The sequence below is a fragment of the Astyanax mexicanus genome, chromosome 9 (genome assembly GCF_023375975.1).
Source record: "Astyanax mexicanus isolate ESR-SI-001 chromosome 9, AstMex3_surface, whole genome shotgun sequence".
Classification (NCBI taxonomy): domain Eukaryota; kingdom Metazoa; phylum Chordata; class Actinopteri; order Characiformes; family Acestrorhamphidae; genus Astyanax; species Astyanax mexicanus.
In genome coordinates, this window is record NC_064416.1 from 42,194,238 (window position 1) to 42,211,388 (window position 17,151).

General features: G+C 36.8%; 2 protein-coding genes and 1 long non-coding RNA gene across 3 annotated transcripts in view; 2 read left to right on the forward strand and 1 right to left on the reverse strand.

The window, feature by feature from the left end:
• The window catches only part of leo1 (LEO1 homolog, Paf1/RNA polymerase II complex component), a 30,566-nt gene extending 26,392 nt beyond the window's left edge, over nt 1–4,174 (reverse strand). Inside the window, exons 1-2 of the mRNA XM_049483391.1 lie at nt 4,070–4,174; nt 852–1,185 (exon numbers count right to left, since the gene is read on the reverse strand). Coding sequence (XP_049339348.1) covers nt 852–1,185; nt 4,070–4,127 — 392 coding nt within the window. The 5' untranslated portion in view covers nt 4,128–4,174. The remainder of the gene's footprint in view (nt 1–851; nt 1,186–4,069) is intronic.
• Nucleotides 1–17,151, forward strand: part of LOC125804550 (uncharacterized) — a 202,677-nt gene that overhangs the window by 32,753 nt on the left and 152,773 nt on the right. The window lies entirely within an intron of this gene.
• tmod2 (tropomodulin 2) overlaps nt 14,489–17,151 on the forward strand; it is a 59,073-nt gene continuing 56,410 nt past the window's right edge. The window contains exon 1 of the mRNA XM_022679847.2: nt 14,489–14,617. The gene's annotated coding sequence lies outside the window, so the exon portion shown is untranslated. The remainder of the gene's footprint in view (nt 14,618–17,151) is intronic.

Here is a 17,151-nt window from a genome sequence, read left to right on the forward strand (position 1 = left end):
CCTGTCATTTTAGAGTGGGAGGTTTCATGGCTAAATTGGAGCAGCCTGGTGGTCAATCTTCATTAATTACACATTGCACCAGTAAGAGCAGAGTGTGAAGGTTCAATAAGCAGGGTAAGAGGACAAACCACATCCAACAGGATTAACTGTGGACGCTGTAAGAGGAAGCTGTCTGAAAGGGATGTTCGGGTGCTAACCAGGATTGTCTCCAAAAAACATAAAACCACGGCTGATCAAATCACTGCAGAATTCAATGTGCACCTCAACTCTCCTGTTTCCACCAGAACTGTCCGTCACCACAATCAATTATTGTGCTCTAAAACCAGGGGCCTCATGTACTAAGACTTGCGTGGACTTCCTACCAAAATGTTCCGTACACCTAGACCTGAAAAGTTCAGTAGAATTCCAAGTACTTTCTCTTAGTACATCACAATCAACTTGAAAGCGCAAATGCAGGCAAACATCACACCTGCCACGACTTCTCCCTCAATTATGCAGAGTATAATGTTATAATAATAATAATAATTACCCATGTTTTAAATTGTATTTATCTAAGATGGATAATAAATGCTTTTATTTAAATGCTTTAAATGAGTTGCTTACCAAGAAGCCACACGTCACGCACGTTTTCTTATCCTCTAAACGGTTTATAAGCCAGTCTTCATCATGGGCCAAAAAAAACATAATGGTCACGGAAAATGCGCTCTCAATGAATTTGGCCATTAGCAATATTTTCCAATAACGCCAACGCTGCATCTTTTGTGCGTACGCACCTTTAGTGCATGAGGCCCCAGGTGTTTCAGTTTCATTGTTCAACCCCTGTAGATACTAAACATATTATGCAGTCCTACCTGTGACCCTCATCATCTTCCTCCTCATGGTGCCCCTCAGAGCCACTGTGCTGCTCCGCCTCCGAGTGTTCGTTGTCAGAGTGCATGCTGGCGTCCGATTGGTTGCCCGAGTGCTCAGACTGGTTGTCGTTGTCGCTGCCGCTGTGCTGACTGCCACGTTCATCCTCACTGTCATCCCCAAAGAGCTCTTTATTGCTGGGCTTTCCACCATCATGCCCTTCTTCATCTTCATCATCATCCCGTTCCCTCTCACTCTCGCTTCCAGAGCCGTTGCTGGCAGACCTGGGTCTCTCCTGCTCCGAGTCAGAACCAGAACCGGAACCGGAACCAGATTCTGCACAACAAGATTGTAATATATCAGGCAACTACTAACATTTGGCCATTGCTCCTAAATCACTAAACTTAAACTGGCAGTAAAAGTTTTGACTGACCTCTTTTCATTCTATGTGTTTTCTTTCTTCCATTGTAAATTATATAATATTATAATAATATAATATTAAAGACCGGAACAGGAACACATGCTGAATTATTTTGTAAAAGATAAATTTTTGTTTTAGCTTTTGCAGTATGTTTTATATTTTAGATTCTTCTAAGCAGCGCATTTATCTTTTAGGACAGATCTGCACACTCCTGGTATTTTAATCTCATTGTATTAATGAGGGCCTTTCTTCTTAATTTACAATGTAGATAATAAATGAAAAAAATACATGGAAATAATGCACCCCTAGGAACTCCTTCAAGATGCTGAGAAAACTATTCCAGGTGACTCTCCCTCATGAAGACACTGAGATTAAAATACCGAGAGTGGGCAGATCTGTCCTCAAAGATTAATGTACTACCTAGAAGAATCTAAAGTATAAAACATATTCTGGTTTGTTCAAAACTTTTTGTTTAAAAATATAACTGTGCGAATGTGTGTGTTCCTGTAGAGCTTTAATATAGTCTTTAATATTAGATTTACAATGTAAAAAAATTATAAAAAGAAAGAAAACACGTTGAATAAGAAAAGGTGAGTCAAAACTCCTAATAACACTTTTAAATAGGAATGCACTAATGTAGGATATTACCGATAATTGATATATAGATATTTGCAATAATAACTTTCAGGGAGACTAGACACCCTACATACTAACTGTACAAATAATAAAAATTAATAAAAAATTAAAACACCATTCCAATGCTAAACATACATTTTATAAAATTAGGTCTGACCTGATTTACAGAACAAAACATAAAAATACAACAGGTTACAAAATTATTGTTGTACTATTACATCCTGATTTTAACCATAAAAATGTACAGTCATGTTCTCACTGAGGGCGTGCCATATCGTATTATACATGATAATATCACCAATATTTTTGACAATAAAAAAAAATCCATTTTATGATACACTTGAAAGTATTTTTTTCTGTATTTGTTTTGGTAGTAACTGCTCGTTTTAACTGTTAGCTAACTGTGTTGATTTTAGTTGTTACATAACTTTATTTTTATTTTTACATTTTCTAGTCTGTTAAACTGATTATATATATATAGTCTTGGTCAGCTGGTGTTAAAGTGTTTTTTTGTTTCTTTCTACTGAAGGTTTGAAAACGTTAGATTAATACTAAACAAAGCATATCGTCGCTGTCCTATGAAAAACACTTATCTCCATTTTTGTCGATTTTTAGTTTATTACATAATTTGAACAGACAAATTGTCCCTTACACTGTTGCAAAATTTCTTGATGAACGGACCAATAGAAACTCTTCAAAATGACCTGAAACAAACTCTTTTTACATCGACTTCCATTGAAAATTTACAAGGTTTTTTCTCTCTCCTGTAAAGTTGGTGTTTTGGAGATAAGTGTTTTTCATTGGACAGCGACGATATTAATATTTTTGGTGCAGTAGTATACACTTATAATAATAAAAAAAAACAATGTTGTTTTATATTGCCTAGAGAAAAAAAAATCCTGAAATAGTGTGATTATTTTAGGGCCATATTACCCATTCTTATTATTATATTCTTGAAAGCAGTCTTTTCTGTATTTGTTTTGGTTTTGATTGGTTGTTTTCTGCTTATTTAGGTAGTTTTGTGGTCATTGTAGTTGTTGCTACATTTTCTAATCTGTTATTTTGTATAACAAAGTCTTGTTAAGTTACTTTTCACAAAACATACAAATGTGTATAATTTTTTTTTAGATTATGCTGATTAATTGAAACTTTGCTTTATACTAAATAAGAGGTATTAATATTTGTGCTGCAATAGTATATACTTATAGTAAAAAAACAATCAATGTGTCATATCGATAAGAATATCGATATCACAAATACCCTATTATATTCTAGAAGGCAGTCTTTTCTGAATTTGTTTTACTTTTAATTGTTTGTTTTCTGTTTATTTAGGTAGTTCTGTAGTTATTTTAGTTGTAGTTACATTTTTTTATACTGTGTTAAATTAATTTTGTATAAAAAATTAAAGAGTCTTATTAGTTACAGCTTACAAAACAGACAAACATTTATTGTTTTTTATGTATTCATACTGATTTATTGAAACTTAGATTTATAATAAATAAAGCATATTAATATTTTTGTTGCTTTAGCATGTACTTATAATAAAAAAACAGGCATTGTGTCATATTGACAAGAACATATTTATCATATAAAAACACCATGAAGTTTTGTGATATTATTTAAGGGCCATATCACCCACCCATAGTGCCCAAAATATGAAAAAAAAAACCATGAATGAGCTTCTGACTGAATTAATCTGATTCAATTGTAAAATTTGATTCAATAATCAGAAACAGGTCTGGGTTATTTAGCTTAGGTCTCTATGGCGTATAGACTAATAAAGGAATGAATTAGTTTTTAAAAGCTCTGATTTTCTTTCTCTTAGTTCTCTGTGGGTTAAAACGCTATTATTATATATTGTATCTCCTTCTGAAACACACGCTTCACTAAATAATCAGTAAATTAGTTAAAAAGTTAAACAGCTGATTAAGCAGGATCAGTGGTATTTATAGAGTTTTATTATTGTTAATAATAAAGCGTGGTGGTGCACACCGGGGCCCGGGCTGACCCCGCTGCTGCTGCGGCTCGGCTACAGCCGGTCTGTTCTCTCTCTAAAACTCTCCCTAAAATCGTCTGACCCTTTAACCCTGTAACCCGCACACAGCCCCGTTTATTACACAGATAATTCCAGTGTAAGCCGGAGGATAAAGCGGAGTAAATCACCTCTCTGCTCCGCCTCGCTATCCCCATCACTGCCGAACAGCTCATCCATGTCCGCCATTTCTCCTCACAGTAAATAACCGACAAACAGCATCCGGGTAACTCACTTTACAAAATAAAAGTCCTCAGCGAAAGCGCGCTCACATAATGCGCTGCTGTTATTTCTCCACCCGGTGGCGCAATACACCCACTGTTCACGTTCACATTCACTAAACCTGAAATCAAATAGAGGGGAAAATGCAATGAATATTTTAATTTTAATTTAACAGTTTTAAATTTCAATTTCACAATGTACAAATTGCATAATCTTATTTCTATATTCGTCATGTCATAAAAACACATTAACAAGTGATCACATTTCACATTTCAATGTCTTTGCTATGATTTAAAATGTTATCCATTTTTTCCCAGTTTCATATTACATTTCTTAAGCATCAGTTGTCTTCTATGGTTTGTACGTTTTATTGCCAAAAAAAATCTAGCAGGTTGTTTTCTCAAATTTCATATAAACATATTAACATAATTTACAATTTGCTTTACAATGTTTTTAATAATTTTTCTGTCACATACTGTATACAATTTACACAAATCAACACATTCTCACAGTTTAAAGGCCTTTTCTTAACTGAATTAACATTGAGAACCGTATTCAGATTGCTTAGCCTGTCATAAATAGGGTTGCCCCCTGTCCCATAAAACACAGAATCGTCTCTTGTTCAGCAATAAAATGTTGTTTGTTCTGAATTTCCATAAATGTCCAATAAACACACACACACACACACACACACACACACACACACACTCACAGACATACATTTTTTAGTATGTGTCAATTGTGGTTTGTGATTTTGAGTTTTTAAAATCTAATGAATGCACTTAATATTCAGTAGTATTAGCCAATATAAATATCTTCCATATGGCCAAATACAAAGAACAAATCATACTTATGGATTAATTGGAAAAATAATTAAATTAATAGATACATACTACCTCATGAAGACACTGGTATTAAAATACCAAGAGTGTGCAGATCTGTTTTCAAAGATACATTTGCTACTAAGAAGAATCTAAAGTATAAAACACATTCTGATTTGTTGAACACTTTTTGTTTACAGAATAATTCATCATGTGTTTCTGTACAGCTTTAATATAGTCTTCAAGCGTAAATGTAAAATGTAAAAATCATACAAATACAAGAATACACATTAAATGAGTGTTAAGTGATGTGACCAAACTTTTGACTGGTACTGTATACTTAGCATAGTCTAGCTTAAAAAAAATGACCGATGGTAGAGAGTAGAGACCCACAAACACAGGCAACAGCTGTTCAGACTGTAAGACATATTGAACAGTGTGGAAGTGTGAAATTTGAGCAGAGCTTATTTGGTGTGTCAGTGTAAGTGTGTGTGTATGAAGAGTCAGTCTCAGTCTGCAGGTGGAGGCTCACACAGCGTTGTATCATCCGCCAGATGGAAGGGAATCAAACAGACTATAGTATCAGTGGGTGGAGCTCTAGCAGATGCTGGCAGTCTTTCTAAGGCAGTGGAAGCTGTAGATGTGCTTCAGGATTAGGAGGTGTTCCCTGATGTACCTGTAACGACTCTTGCAAATGCAGGAAGGTTTTATTTAACTCCATAAAGAAAAAGCACAAAGAAACAAACAACACTAAAGACTAGGAAACTAGGAAAAAGTGAAACTAACTAGTAGTGATGGCACATTGGAAAATTAATTTGGATGTTTTGCATCCAAATGTTTCATAATGAGAGTTGAACAATCTGATCTCTGATCTCAGAACTGTTTTTGTTATCAACACATGACACAACAACATTTCTACATTTTAAAAGAGATTTAAGAGAGATTTTTTTTGTGGAGAAAAATCACATACTTTGCATTGCTTTATTATTTATTTCTCATCATTTGTCAAACTTATTTGTCAGAATTATTTTGAACAGGTAAGGTGTTTGATTGCCATGCAGATGTCACTGTGGTCAATGATTCGAACGTTTCACAAGAACGAATCATTTGATCTGATTCGATTGGTTCATTTGATTCAATCTCCCAAAAGCCCCCCTTTTGTCATCACTAGTAGGAAGATTTTATTTGACTCCATAAAGAATAAGAACAAAGAAACAAACAGTGAGACTAACTAGACAAAGACTAGACTAATTATATATTTGCACATTAAACAAAACAAAAACTCGCTTTGCCTCTTGCTAACTCGCGCTGTCTCTCCCCTCTCTTTCTCTCAGTCCTGAGATTTTATCATTTAGTTAAAAAAGCTCTAGTCTGCCTGATCTAAACCTCACTAAACTGTTATTACTGCCAAACTCTCAAAAATACAGGGAACTAGCAGCATTAAAGAAAAGAATCATGATTATAATACAATTTTAAATGATTGACACCACTAATATAATCTACCTTTTCAATGTATCAATATAATGCTGATAATTTAAAAAAAGAACTCTAAAACTGAAATGCATGGAGCAATATGAGTGGGAAGAATATTATATTTGTAGTTTAATCATGAGCAATGATTTTTGTTCATAATAAACCGCCACAAATATGCTCGCTGTTTGTTCCAGAAACAGATCCAGAAAGAGGAGTCTCTCATGGTGACAGTATGAGAAAAAGATTACATAAATTAAATAAATATGTTGTGTGAGAATAATTATCGCTTTTTGTATTTTTTGATTACAATTAAGAAAAAGGTATTTAAAAAGTATCGTATCGGTATCGAACATTTTTAAATGATACCCAGCCCTACATGTAAGAACTTTGATGACAGGGTGGGGCTTGGGTGGAGAGACACGACAACAACAAAACAGAGCCATGTGCAGCACAGCAAATGGGAGGGAAACACATGGCTAGGAAAGGACTCCCATACTTGGCCAGTACGGACTTGGCAAGTTCAGCTTGAGGACAGGAGGATGTTTTCCTAAAATCCACAAGAACACAAGTACAGAAACGGCCACGGAAACAGACAAGCAATAAAACAAGATAGGAAAAGAAAGAACCAAGAAATGAGGAAACAAGACAAACATGGGCCAGTGTATAACAGCACCATGATGATCTTCTGAGTGCTTGAGATGAGATAATAAGATATTCAAAACTGTCATCTTAGCAAGAGGTGCTACTTTGATGATATGAAACATGTCATGTTTTGTTTAACAGTTTTATTTTATGCTTAACAATCCATATGTTTTCTTATTAGTTTGGATGACTTTTGTTTTAAAATCTATATTGCAGAAAAAAAATGATGCGAAATGATGCAAAACTGAATTTATGGTGTGTCCAAACCTTTGACTGGTACTGTACATAATATTTAGAAATACTGATATATATATATATATTCTGTCTAAATATACATACAGAACACTGTCTTTTAAGCATTTTATTTTATTTAAGCATATCGAGATATGAGTTTTGGAGTCAAATTGTGTATTGGGTTCAAATCCCTACCTGGATGCAGTTTCCATGTTCTTGTGTCTGTGTGGGTTTCCTCCCACAGTCCAAAAACGTTGTTTCATGTATTTTCTATCTTTTTATATCCATATCCTTGCTTATGAAGAGCAATTACCACAAGACACGTTATTCTGTAATTGGAACAGCTGCTTACTTGATGATATCACCCTTTCAGGGGCGGGGAAAGCCTTGTCATGGATGCTAGATGAATGAGATGTATAACAGACAGTACCATGATGATCCTCTGAGTGCTGGAGATGAGATAACCTACTGCAGTGCTTTGGGTTGCCACACTAACCTGCTGGGTCACACCAGCACACCAGCTTTCATCATCCTCTTGTTGCTATGTTTTCTTAATGCAATAAAGTCGGTTGACCATGCAGGGACTCTAAACTGGGCACTCTTTCCATTCTGTCCATTCTGTACTCCTCATCCTGTGACCTTCCAAAGTTGATAATTAGCACCTTGGTGTTTGTGGTGCTGAAGGACACGCTGATGTTCTCTTAGCATCAGCTGACCAGCTTCTGCACCTCTGCTGTGGATTCAGAGATCAGCGCTATCACCGCTGTGTCAACTGTGAAGCTCATTATACTGTAGTGCTAGCGGTGAATGTGGGGATGTGTGGACAGATATGGTGGAGAATAGATGGGTCTCGGTCGATGTGCTTCAAAAATGAAAGAAATCTGAAAATCTGAAAGAATCCAAGTTCAGGGTCTAAGTGAACCGTGATGAACTGAAGCCTTGCTGGTGGGTTTGGACTTGAGTTTGTTGGGGAAGGCTTATAGAAATCCATTAGGAACTCAGTCAGATCTCTATCTGAGCCTTCACTTTGCTGGACTGTACGTTACTGAACCAGGTCGTACTTTGAGAGAGCTAAGAATGAGACCCTGAGCTATCATGTCTTATTCATGGTAGCTAATGCATTAATTTATGTTGGTTAGTCAACAGTTAATGTAAAGTGTTACCTTTTTTTTGGTAGTTTTAAATAATCACCATTGTGATGGGAACTGGGCCCAGTTTCCTGAAAGCATCCACGCATTAAAAACGAGAGAGAGAGAGAGAGAGAGAGAGAGAGAGAGAGAGAGTTCTCAGTCTGAGGCTCAGTTGACCTTCTAAGAATCATTTTAGTGCTAAGAAACGTTTGGTAAACTACTGTTCAGCAGCTCTTGTGCAAATATAAGTTACAATGTGTGTTTTTGCAGTTTAGATTTTATACATGAACAGTAATGTACTTTAAATGTATGCTTGTTCTACACATAGATAAATTAAATATGTTTAGTTTAACAGAGAAATCATGTATTTGGAACACTTCTAACCATGAATTTACACTTTAATCTAACAGTATTCCTCTTTTTTTAAGGATTAAAATGAAGAAAAAAAACATTCTGTATCTTTACGCATTTTTCACAGTTTCACAGAGTAACATCTTTTAATTCACAGTGATATATTTTAAACAAAGCGATCTATTATCCTGAAATTTCCATCGTATTATGTTGCAATGTCTTTTACGGTGAAATTCTGGCAACTACAGCTGCCAGTATCTGTCTGTAAGTTTACAAATCTGTGGGGCCTTTGTTATGTCTTGTTTTTCAGGTTTGACTGGTAAAGCTAAACAGTAGTGTCACCCGATTTAATGGCAATATTGCAAGTTTACAAGTGTGTCTGTATTCATCCGTGTTTTGTTTTTTTTAATGCCTAAATACAACATTCTGTATATATATATATATATATATATATATATATATATATATATATATATATATATATACATTTAAATAGTAGATATATCAGTGATTCTAAATATTATGTACAGTTCTAGTCGAAGGTTGTACATTTTTTCTGAAATGTACATTTTAATACAAAAGTCATCCAAACTATTAAGAAAACATATGACTTGTTAAGCAAACAAAAAACTGTTAAACAAAACACAATATGTTTCATATTTTAGATTCTTCAAAGTAGCACCTCTTGCTAAGATGACAGTTTTGAACATCTTGGCTGGATTCTCTTAGTGAGCTATATGAGGAGGTTGAGTCACCTGGAATGATCAGCTTTCAGTTAACAGCTGTGCCGAACTTCGTCAAGAGTTAATTACTTGAATTTCTTGTCTCTTAATGTGTTTGAGAACATCAGTTGTAAAGTTGTGAAGAGGTAGAGTTACAGGTATACAGTGAATAATGTATATTATGGCAAGACTAACTAAATGCCTTCAATTCAAACATTTCAAGAACTTTTAAAAGTATCCTCAAGCGCAGTCACAAAGACCATCAAAAACATTATGATGAAACTGGCTCTCATCAGGACCGCCCCAGGAAAGGAAGAGCAAGAGTTACCTCTGTTGTAAAGGAAAGTTTGTCAGAGTTACCAGCCTCAGAAACCACAAGTTAGTAGCAGCCCAGGTTTTTTGGAAGTGAATCATAAGCAGGTGGTAACTTGTGGCTCAGGTGTAATATCATCATCTTGTATAAGGCAGTTTTGAATATGTTGCTGTTTTCAATATATTGACCAGCCTACGTCTGATTCATAAGCATCTTTATTTTATTATCCTCACTGAGGTCATGAACACAGCTGTTAATGTAGAGAACCTCCTTCGCTGTGTTTTCCTCCAGTTCCAGGAATCTGTGGGCAGCTCTGTGGGCAGCTTGTGATGCATCCAGGTCCCAGGTGGTGAGGGAGCTCCCTCAGGCCATTTTTTCACTGCCTTCATCTCAGGTTTAGTCTTGTGGAACAGACTAACAGACTACTGGCAGCTGTTTTCAGGAACAGAAAAAGATGATTAATAAGTTATTCATAATTAGTACTACATCATATGTCCATAGTTTGTCAGTAATACGTTTTAAATTACTTCCACTCATAGACTGTGTATAGCTGGACAGAGCATCGTCTCTCAAAAGTGAAGCCACCACAGGTCGGGCGCCCCCTGCTGTTCGGTTTCAGAAAGCTGTGTAACCCCACCCATCCCCATAGGTTTCAATGTTAAAACAGAAGACTTTCAATCACGTTTATTTCCAATATACTGTAATTCTACCGCCATTATTTAAATGTAACAGCTAGTGTAAGCTCTGCTTATATTGTTTAATTTTTGTATCCCCACAGAACTCGTTTTTTAAAACGTTATTCTGCTCTATTTAAAAAGGTGTGGTTATTGTAAAAATGCTGGTTATGGGCGGGGCCAATAACAGACCGTCAGCTCTGCTCTGCAGCCTGTGACCTCGAGGCAGCCCTCAGGGGCGGGGTTATTTAAATGAGTAGGCTGTCTCTCCACAGTCTTTCTCCCTCCTCTGGTCTCTACTGCGCAGACTCGGGTATCAGGATCACCAACATGTTGGAAGATTTTGGCTACATTTTCACTGAATGAATGGGAACGGGAACACGGTGTCCATCTTTTTTTTACAGTTTCTGCTTTCACTAGACGATTCAGTGAGCTTGGCAGCTGAAAGCTTTCACAGACATCTGAAACATGGCATTACTCTTTATAGTTATTTAACGTTTTAGGTCTTTGTTTTAATCCCTCTTTCCAGAATTAGCACGAAAAAACATGTAACCTTTAAAAAAATCTTCACCTTTACAGTGGTTTAAAAAAAAGTTTGGGCAGCCCTGATCATTTTCATGATTTTCCATTATAAATCATCAGTTGTTCAGATCAGGAATTTCAATTAAATATATCATATATCAGATGAACACAGTGATATTTAAGAAATGAAATGTAGTTTGTAGGATTTACAGAAAGTGTGCAATAATTCTAAACTCTTCCTACAGCTTCCAATGAGAGTCTGGTTGAAGCTTCTGGTTGAAGGTGTTTTGGATCATTCTTCTTTATAAATCATCTCCAGTTCAGTCAGGTTTGATTTAGGTTTCTGATCATGAACAGCTGCTTTAAATCACACCACAGATTTATAATAATATTCAGGTCTGGGGACTGAGATGATCTGAGATGATCATTCCAGAATGTTGTTCTTGTTCCTCTGCATGATTTAATGCTTTAGTAGATTTAGAGCAGTGTTTAGTGTTTAGTGTCGTTGTCTTGTTGAAGTATCCAGCCCCGGCACAGCTTTAACTTCAACTTTCTCACTGATTCTTCAACATTGTTCTGAAGAATCTGCTGATATTGACTGAAATCCATGAGACTCTCAACTTTAACAAGATTCCAGAACCTGCACTGATCCCACAGCCCCACAGCATGATGAACCATCACCAGATTTTACTGTGGGGAGCAGTAAAGTGTTTGTGTTGGAATGCTGAATTGTTTTGTCCTCTATGCATAAATAACTGCCCTCCAAATAACTCAATTTTAGCTTCATCAGTCCACAGAACCTTATACCACAATGAAGCTGGCTTCAACAAATGTGCTTTAGCTTTAGCTTTACCTCAAGTGACTCTGTTTGTGGCGTGTGCTCAGAAAAGTTTTCTTCTGCATTTCTCTCCCATACAGCCTCTCCTAGTGTAAAGTGAGCTGAATACTGAATAGTGAACGATGCACAGTGACTCCATCTGCAGTAAGATGATGATGTAGGTGTTTGGAACTGCTCTGTGGTCTGTAGGTTGACTTTGACTGTTTTCTCCATTCTTCTCCTCTGATTATCTGAGATTTTTCTTTTTCTGTCACTTCAGGTCTTAACTAGAACTGTGTCTGTGGTTCTTCCATTTCCTCACTCTGTTCCTCACAGTGGAAACTGCAGCTGAAATCTCTGAGATTATTCAGCTTTTTATATCCTTCCTCTAAACCGTGATGTTGAACAATCTTTGTTTTCAGGTCATTTGGGAGTTTAAGTGTTTTGAGGCTCCCATGATGCCGCTGTTCAGAGAAGATGAGAAAAGAGGAGAAAAACTTGCAGCTGGCCACTTTAACGCTTTCTCATAATTAGATTCACCTGGGTATGTAGGTCAAAGGTCAATGAACTTTCCAAACAATTTTTTTTAATTTATTTTTTTTTTTTCTATTTTTAATAATAATTAGTGCTAAAGTTATTAAAATCAATAAAATTACAAGGGTTCCCAAATGTATACACCTGCCTAATTTAGTTGAAATAATTATTGCACACTTTTTTAAAAATCCTGTAAACTTCATTTAATTTCTCAAATATCACTGTGTTTTTCTGCTATATGATATATTTAACTGAAATTGCTGATCCGAACAACCAATGATTTATAAAGAAAAAAACTGTTAAGGCTTGCACAAACCGTTTTACATCACTGTATTTTGTAGACCTTAGGCTAAGTATAAAGAAATCAAGTCAATTCTCAAACCTTTTATTTTTTATTGCTTTATTTGATGATTTGTTTATTTTAATTCCACACTAATAGAGCAGCAATGAAGGCACCTTTCAGTCAGGTTGCACAGCAACGTAGCAGGACCTTATGAGCCTTTGCATGAGATTTGCATGGCAAACAACATCCCATCCCCATCTAGGGATACCTAGAAATCATCTGTGTACCTTTTTCCATTCACTTTAAAATTTTTACAGAGTGCTTTTACTCTAGCGTATGAGCTGATCCAACCTGCTGTTCTCCCAAGATTGTTGCAAGGTCACTAGCGTAGCTTTTTTGGCACAGCCTAGGCCTACTTTATGAAGCGCACTGCTAATAATGATCTACCATAGACACAAGGAGGAACAGGCAGGCCTAGTTTTTGCAGGATCGCCAATGGCTGGATAGAATCAGCAGGATGGATTCAATACCATTTCAGCAATAGAGATGCTCTTTATTTAAAAAAAAGTGTTGTTAAGTCTCTTTTGTGTCAGTAGTGTAGTTTACATTTCACAAAAACACTGAGTAACACTACATTTAGGGCTTGTTCTGAATTAACACATTATTACATATATAAAGGATTGATATCCTTCCGGGTGTTTAGTCTGTGTGTGGACACACCTTCTCAATTAATGTTTTTCTTTATTTAATTTATTTTCTATATTGTAGATTCATATTTAATACATGAAAACAATTAAGGCACACATATTGAATTATATAGGAACAATCCCCTGATGTAAACCTGATGAACTGAGATGGTGATTTGAGGTGATTTGGGATGTGCTGGAGCTTTACAGCGTGAAGAAAAAAAACAAATATTGTTCAGCACCTCCAGAAACTCCTTCAAGATGGTGAGAAAACTATTCCAGGTGTCTCTCCCTTATGAAGATACCAGACAAACCAAGTCTCCCTGAAGCTGCGGGAGTCTCCCGCATTTCGGTAGTGGCTCCCTGATGTCACATATAATCTCCCGGAATTCAGAACGAGTGCCCCAAATGCGCACACAGGCGACAGACTTTTTTTCTCTAATCGCGTGTGGGAAGGAGAGAGAGAAAAAAGAGAGGGTTCTGATTGGCCTGTTCTCTGCAAAGAGTCTGTGAGACAGCCAATCAGTTTTTAGTATGGGCGGGCAGGGGGTAAAATAGGGGTAACCTATTTTCACCAAAAACGACATACCGCGTCCTTGCGTATTTTGGCTATTTTGGTCAAATAAAATTGCTTTTTGTCACATACAGTACAGGCCAAAAGTTTGGACACACCTTCTTACTCAATGCGTTTTCTTTATTTTCATGACTATGTACATTGTAAATTCTCACTGAAGGCATCAAAACTATGAATGAACACATGGAGTCATGGCCTGTACTGTGTCTGAGCAAATTTTGGTCCAATTTACAATGCCCATAATCTGGTTTGTTTAACACTTATTACAGGTGTTCCTGTAGCCTATAACCCTAATGTCTTTAATACTAAATTTACAATCATGAAAAGAAAGAAAACACATTGAATTTTCAGAGTTGTGTATACACTTTTGACAGAAAGTCTATGTACATTTTTATTTTTTAACTTTAACACCTAGTTAAATTATTAAAAATCATACAATTTCCTTGATGTACGCTCAAAACTACAATACCCAGAATCCTTAGCCTGCAGCGAGCGGGGTTTGAATGGTCGAGCGGCGCTCATTGGCTGTTGCGCCCGTCACTCATTCTGACTCGCGTGTCTTCCTGCGTCGCCGCCCTTAGTGGGAAGGAGAGAGAGTGGAGAGCGAGCGGTTTCTCGCGGATCTGGACAGAAAAGCGGGGCGATAGAGGCTTGCGGAGGAGCTGAGGCTGTGTTTCTAAGGTAATTAATCGAGTTTAATGACTTATTGTGGCGTTAATGGGTGGATTATAGCTGGAGGAGCTGCGCGAGCCTGTAGTTTGTTGTGTGTGTGGTGGCTGAGTGTGTTGGTAGATTAGCTTAGCTTAGGTGTAATGATGAGGAGAGAGCTGGTGATGATAAATAAACATTAAATTAACTCCGAACTGAAGAGCTGAACGCCGCTGTTCTCTTATTATAAGTTTACACCGCCGGATAAAGGTGGACTGGAGACCGTCAGTGTGTAGACTGTGTGTGTGAGAGCTGTGTGTGTGTGGGATGCTAGGTTAGTAGTTAGCTAACCGAGCGTTATGTTAGCGTTAACAGCTGTGCTCTGGTTTTCTGTCAGTTAAGTTAGTTAACTGTAGGTTAGATCGTTTAAAAGCTGTGGTGTTAAATGAGTTTGTAGTGTTAAGGTGGAATTATTTAGTTATGTGGGGTCTGTGGAGGGTAAAGTGATGTTTTAAGGTGGACTGGCTGGCTGAATGACGGGCTGTGACTTTACTCTGAGGTGGGAAAACCTGAGAACAGCTCATTGAAATTGTGGCGGTTTCACTACTAGAGTTTCATCTTCCTTCTCGCGCTGACTTTCTGCTGCAGCCTCGTGCACTGGTTGTCGTGTGTGTGTGTGTGTGTGTGTGTGTGTGTGTGTGTGTGTGTGTGTGTGTGTCCGGGGGGACCTGCCCTACCCTTGCCTCGCCCAACTCTCCTCTGTATTGTGTGTGTGTGTGTCTGTGTGTGTGTAGAACTTACATTTAAAGTGCCCATATCCTACTTTTTAAAATAAATTTTAAATATTTAAACATTTATTTGGCAATTTAAAACAGAGACTTCACCCTTAAGAATGATACTCTTGAAACTCTATTTTTAAACAATTACTTATAATATATAAAAAGAAACACAGCCTTATTTTCTAGATCTGTCAAGTGTTCTATCATACTGAAACCTTCCAAACTTAAAGAGAACATAGTATACGTCTTTTTACGCAAGTTAGACAAAAGAAATCACTCTCGCATAAAGAGGTCCCACCAGCTCTGGTCTTGCTGCCAGTTTCAGTCCCTGTTTCAGTTTCAGAAAAAGCTGTTTAAGGGCTCTGTCAGTTTTATGCAAATACATTGTTGATGGCGATGCCAAAGTTATATTGGGAAACCCAAACTCTTACATCTCCTTAATTTTCTGACTTACTTACTGTAAACAGAAGGTACAGATCCCTCCCTCAGAGAAAGTCTGCTGGATAATCCTGCTACGTACTGTCTGGGGTTCTCAAACAGCAGACTTAACTGGCAGCATACATTTTCTAATATTTATTTAGCAATTAAAACTTTATAAAACTGATACAGTTAAAACTATACTGTTGAAGTTTACATACAGTGTATATGAAAACGTTTACATATAATCTTTTTTTTTCCTCTTACTGTCTGGTTTTATATTGGACTAAAACGTTCCCGACTTATGTACATCATATCCATGTCGCTGGAGGAAATCCACGCAGACATGAGGAGAACACCAAGTGCACTCACACTAACCACTAAGCCACCATGCCACCTGATGATCATGTTATGGCTTTGAAAGGTTTTGACAGCTTAATTGACATTTGAGTTAATAGGAGACACACCTCATACACATTATGTCCTTGTTTGCCGTCATCCAGGATATCAGGAAAAGAACTGTAGACCTCCGTAGGTCTGGTTCATCTGTGGGTATAGTTTCCAGATCCCTGGTGCCACATTTTGTTGCCCTTTGCATCTGGTCAATGTTGAAATATTTAAATTATGTAGTAATTATTACTCAGTATTTTTAAAACACATGGGATGTTTTGAAGTTTGGAGCTACTGTGACCTATTATTTACATACAGTGTAAAACAGCATATGCCAATATTTGAGTTCCATTGTTATAATGAAGTTGCTAAAGTAAAGACATGTGCAGAATGTCAGCAATCCCTGCCTACTATCAAAGCTTTTTTTGTGGAGATTTTGTATTAAGCTTTTTAAAATGATAACACTCCTCATATAGCACAACTTTAATTTGGTATTCGATTTTGCATTTTACAACAATAAATATAAAAGCTTCTTTTCAGACTAGATCAAAATTAGAGGTGTGCCAAAAAATCGATTCACATAAGAATCTTGATTCTCATTTACTACGATTCAGAATCGATTTAAAATGTCCCAAAATCGATTCTGAGGGGCGGGTTTTAGACTGATTTTGGGCTGGGTATTTTTGTTGGACCTGGCAACCCTGGGGATAGCGCTTGTCCTTTCAAACGGAGATCTTCCAGACACACACAGAGCGTAGGTGTTTGAGAATCACCGGTAAGATGGCAGAACAAGCACTATATTACCTTAGATTAACGTGTAGTTTCAATGTTTTATGGCAGAATGCTTCATAACAAGCATAAAAAAGATCGCTAGTAGTTAGTTTCAGTAACTGTTAGCTAGCTAACTAGCTAACTTTCCAGTTCCACCTTAAATAACGCTACAGGTGGCAGCGGGCTGCAGCATTTAAGGCGGAACGGAAA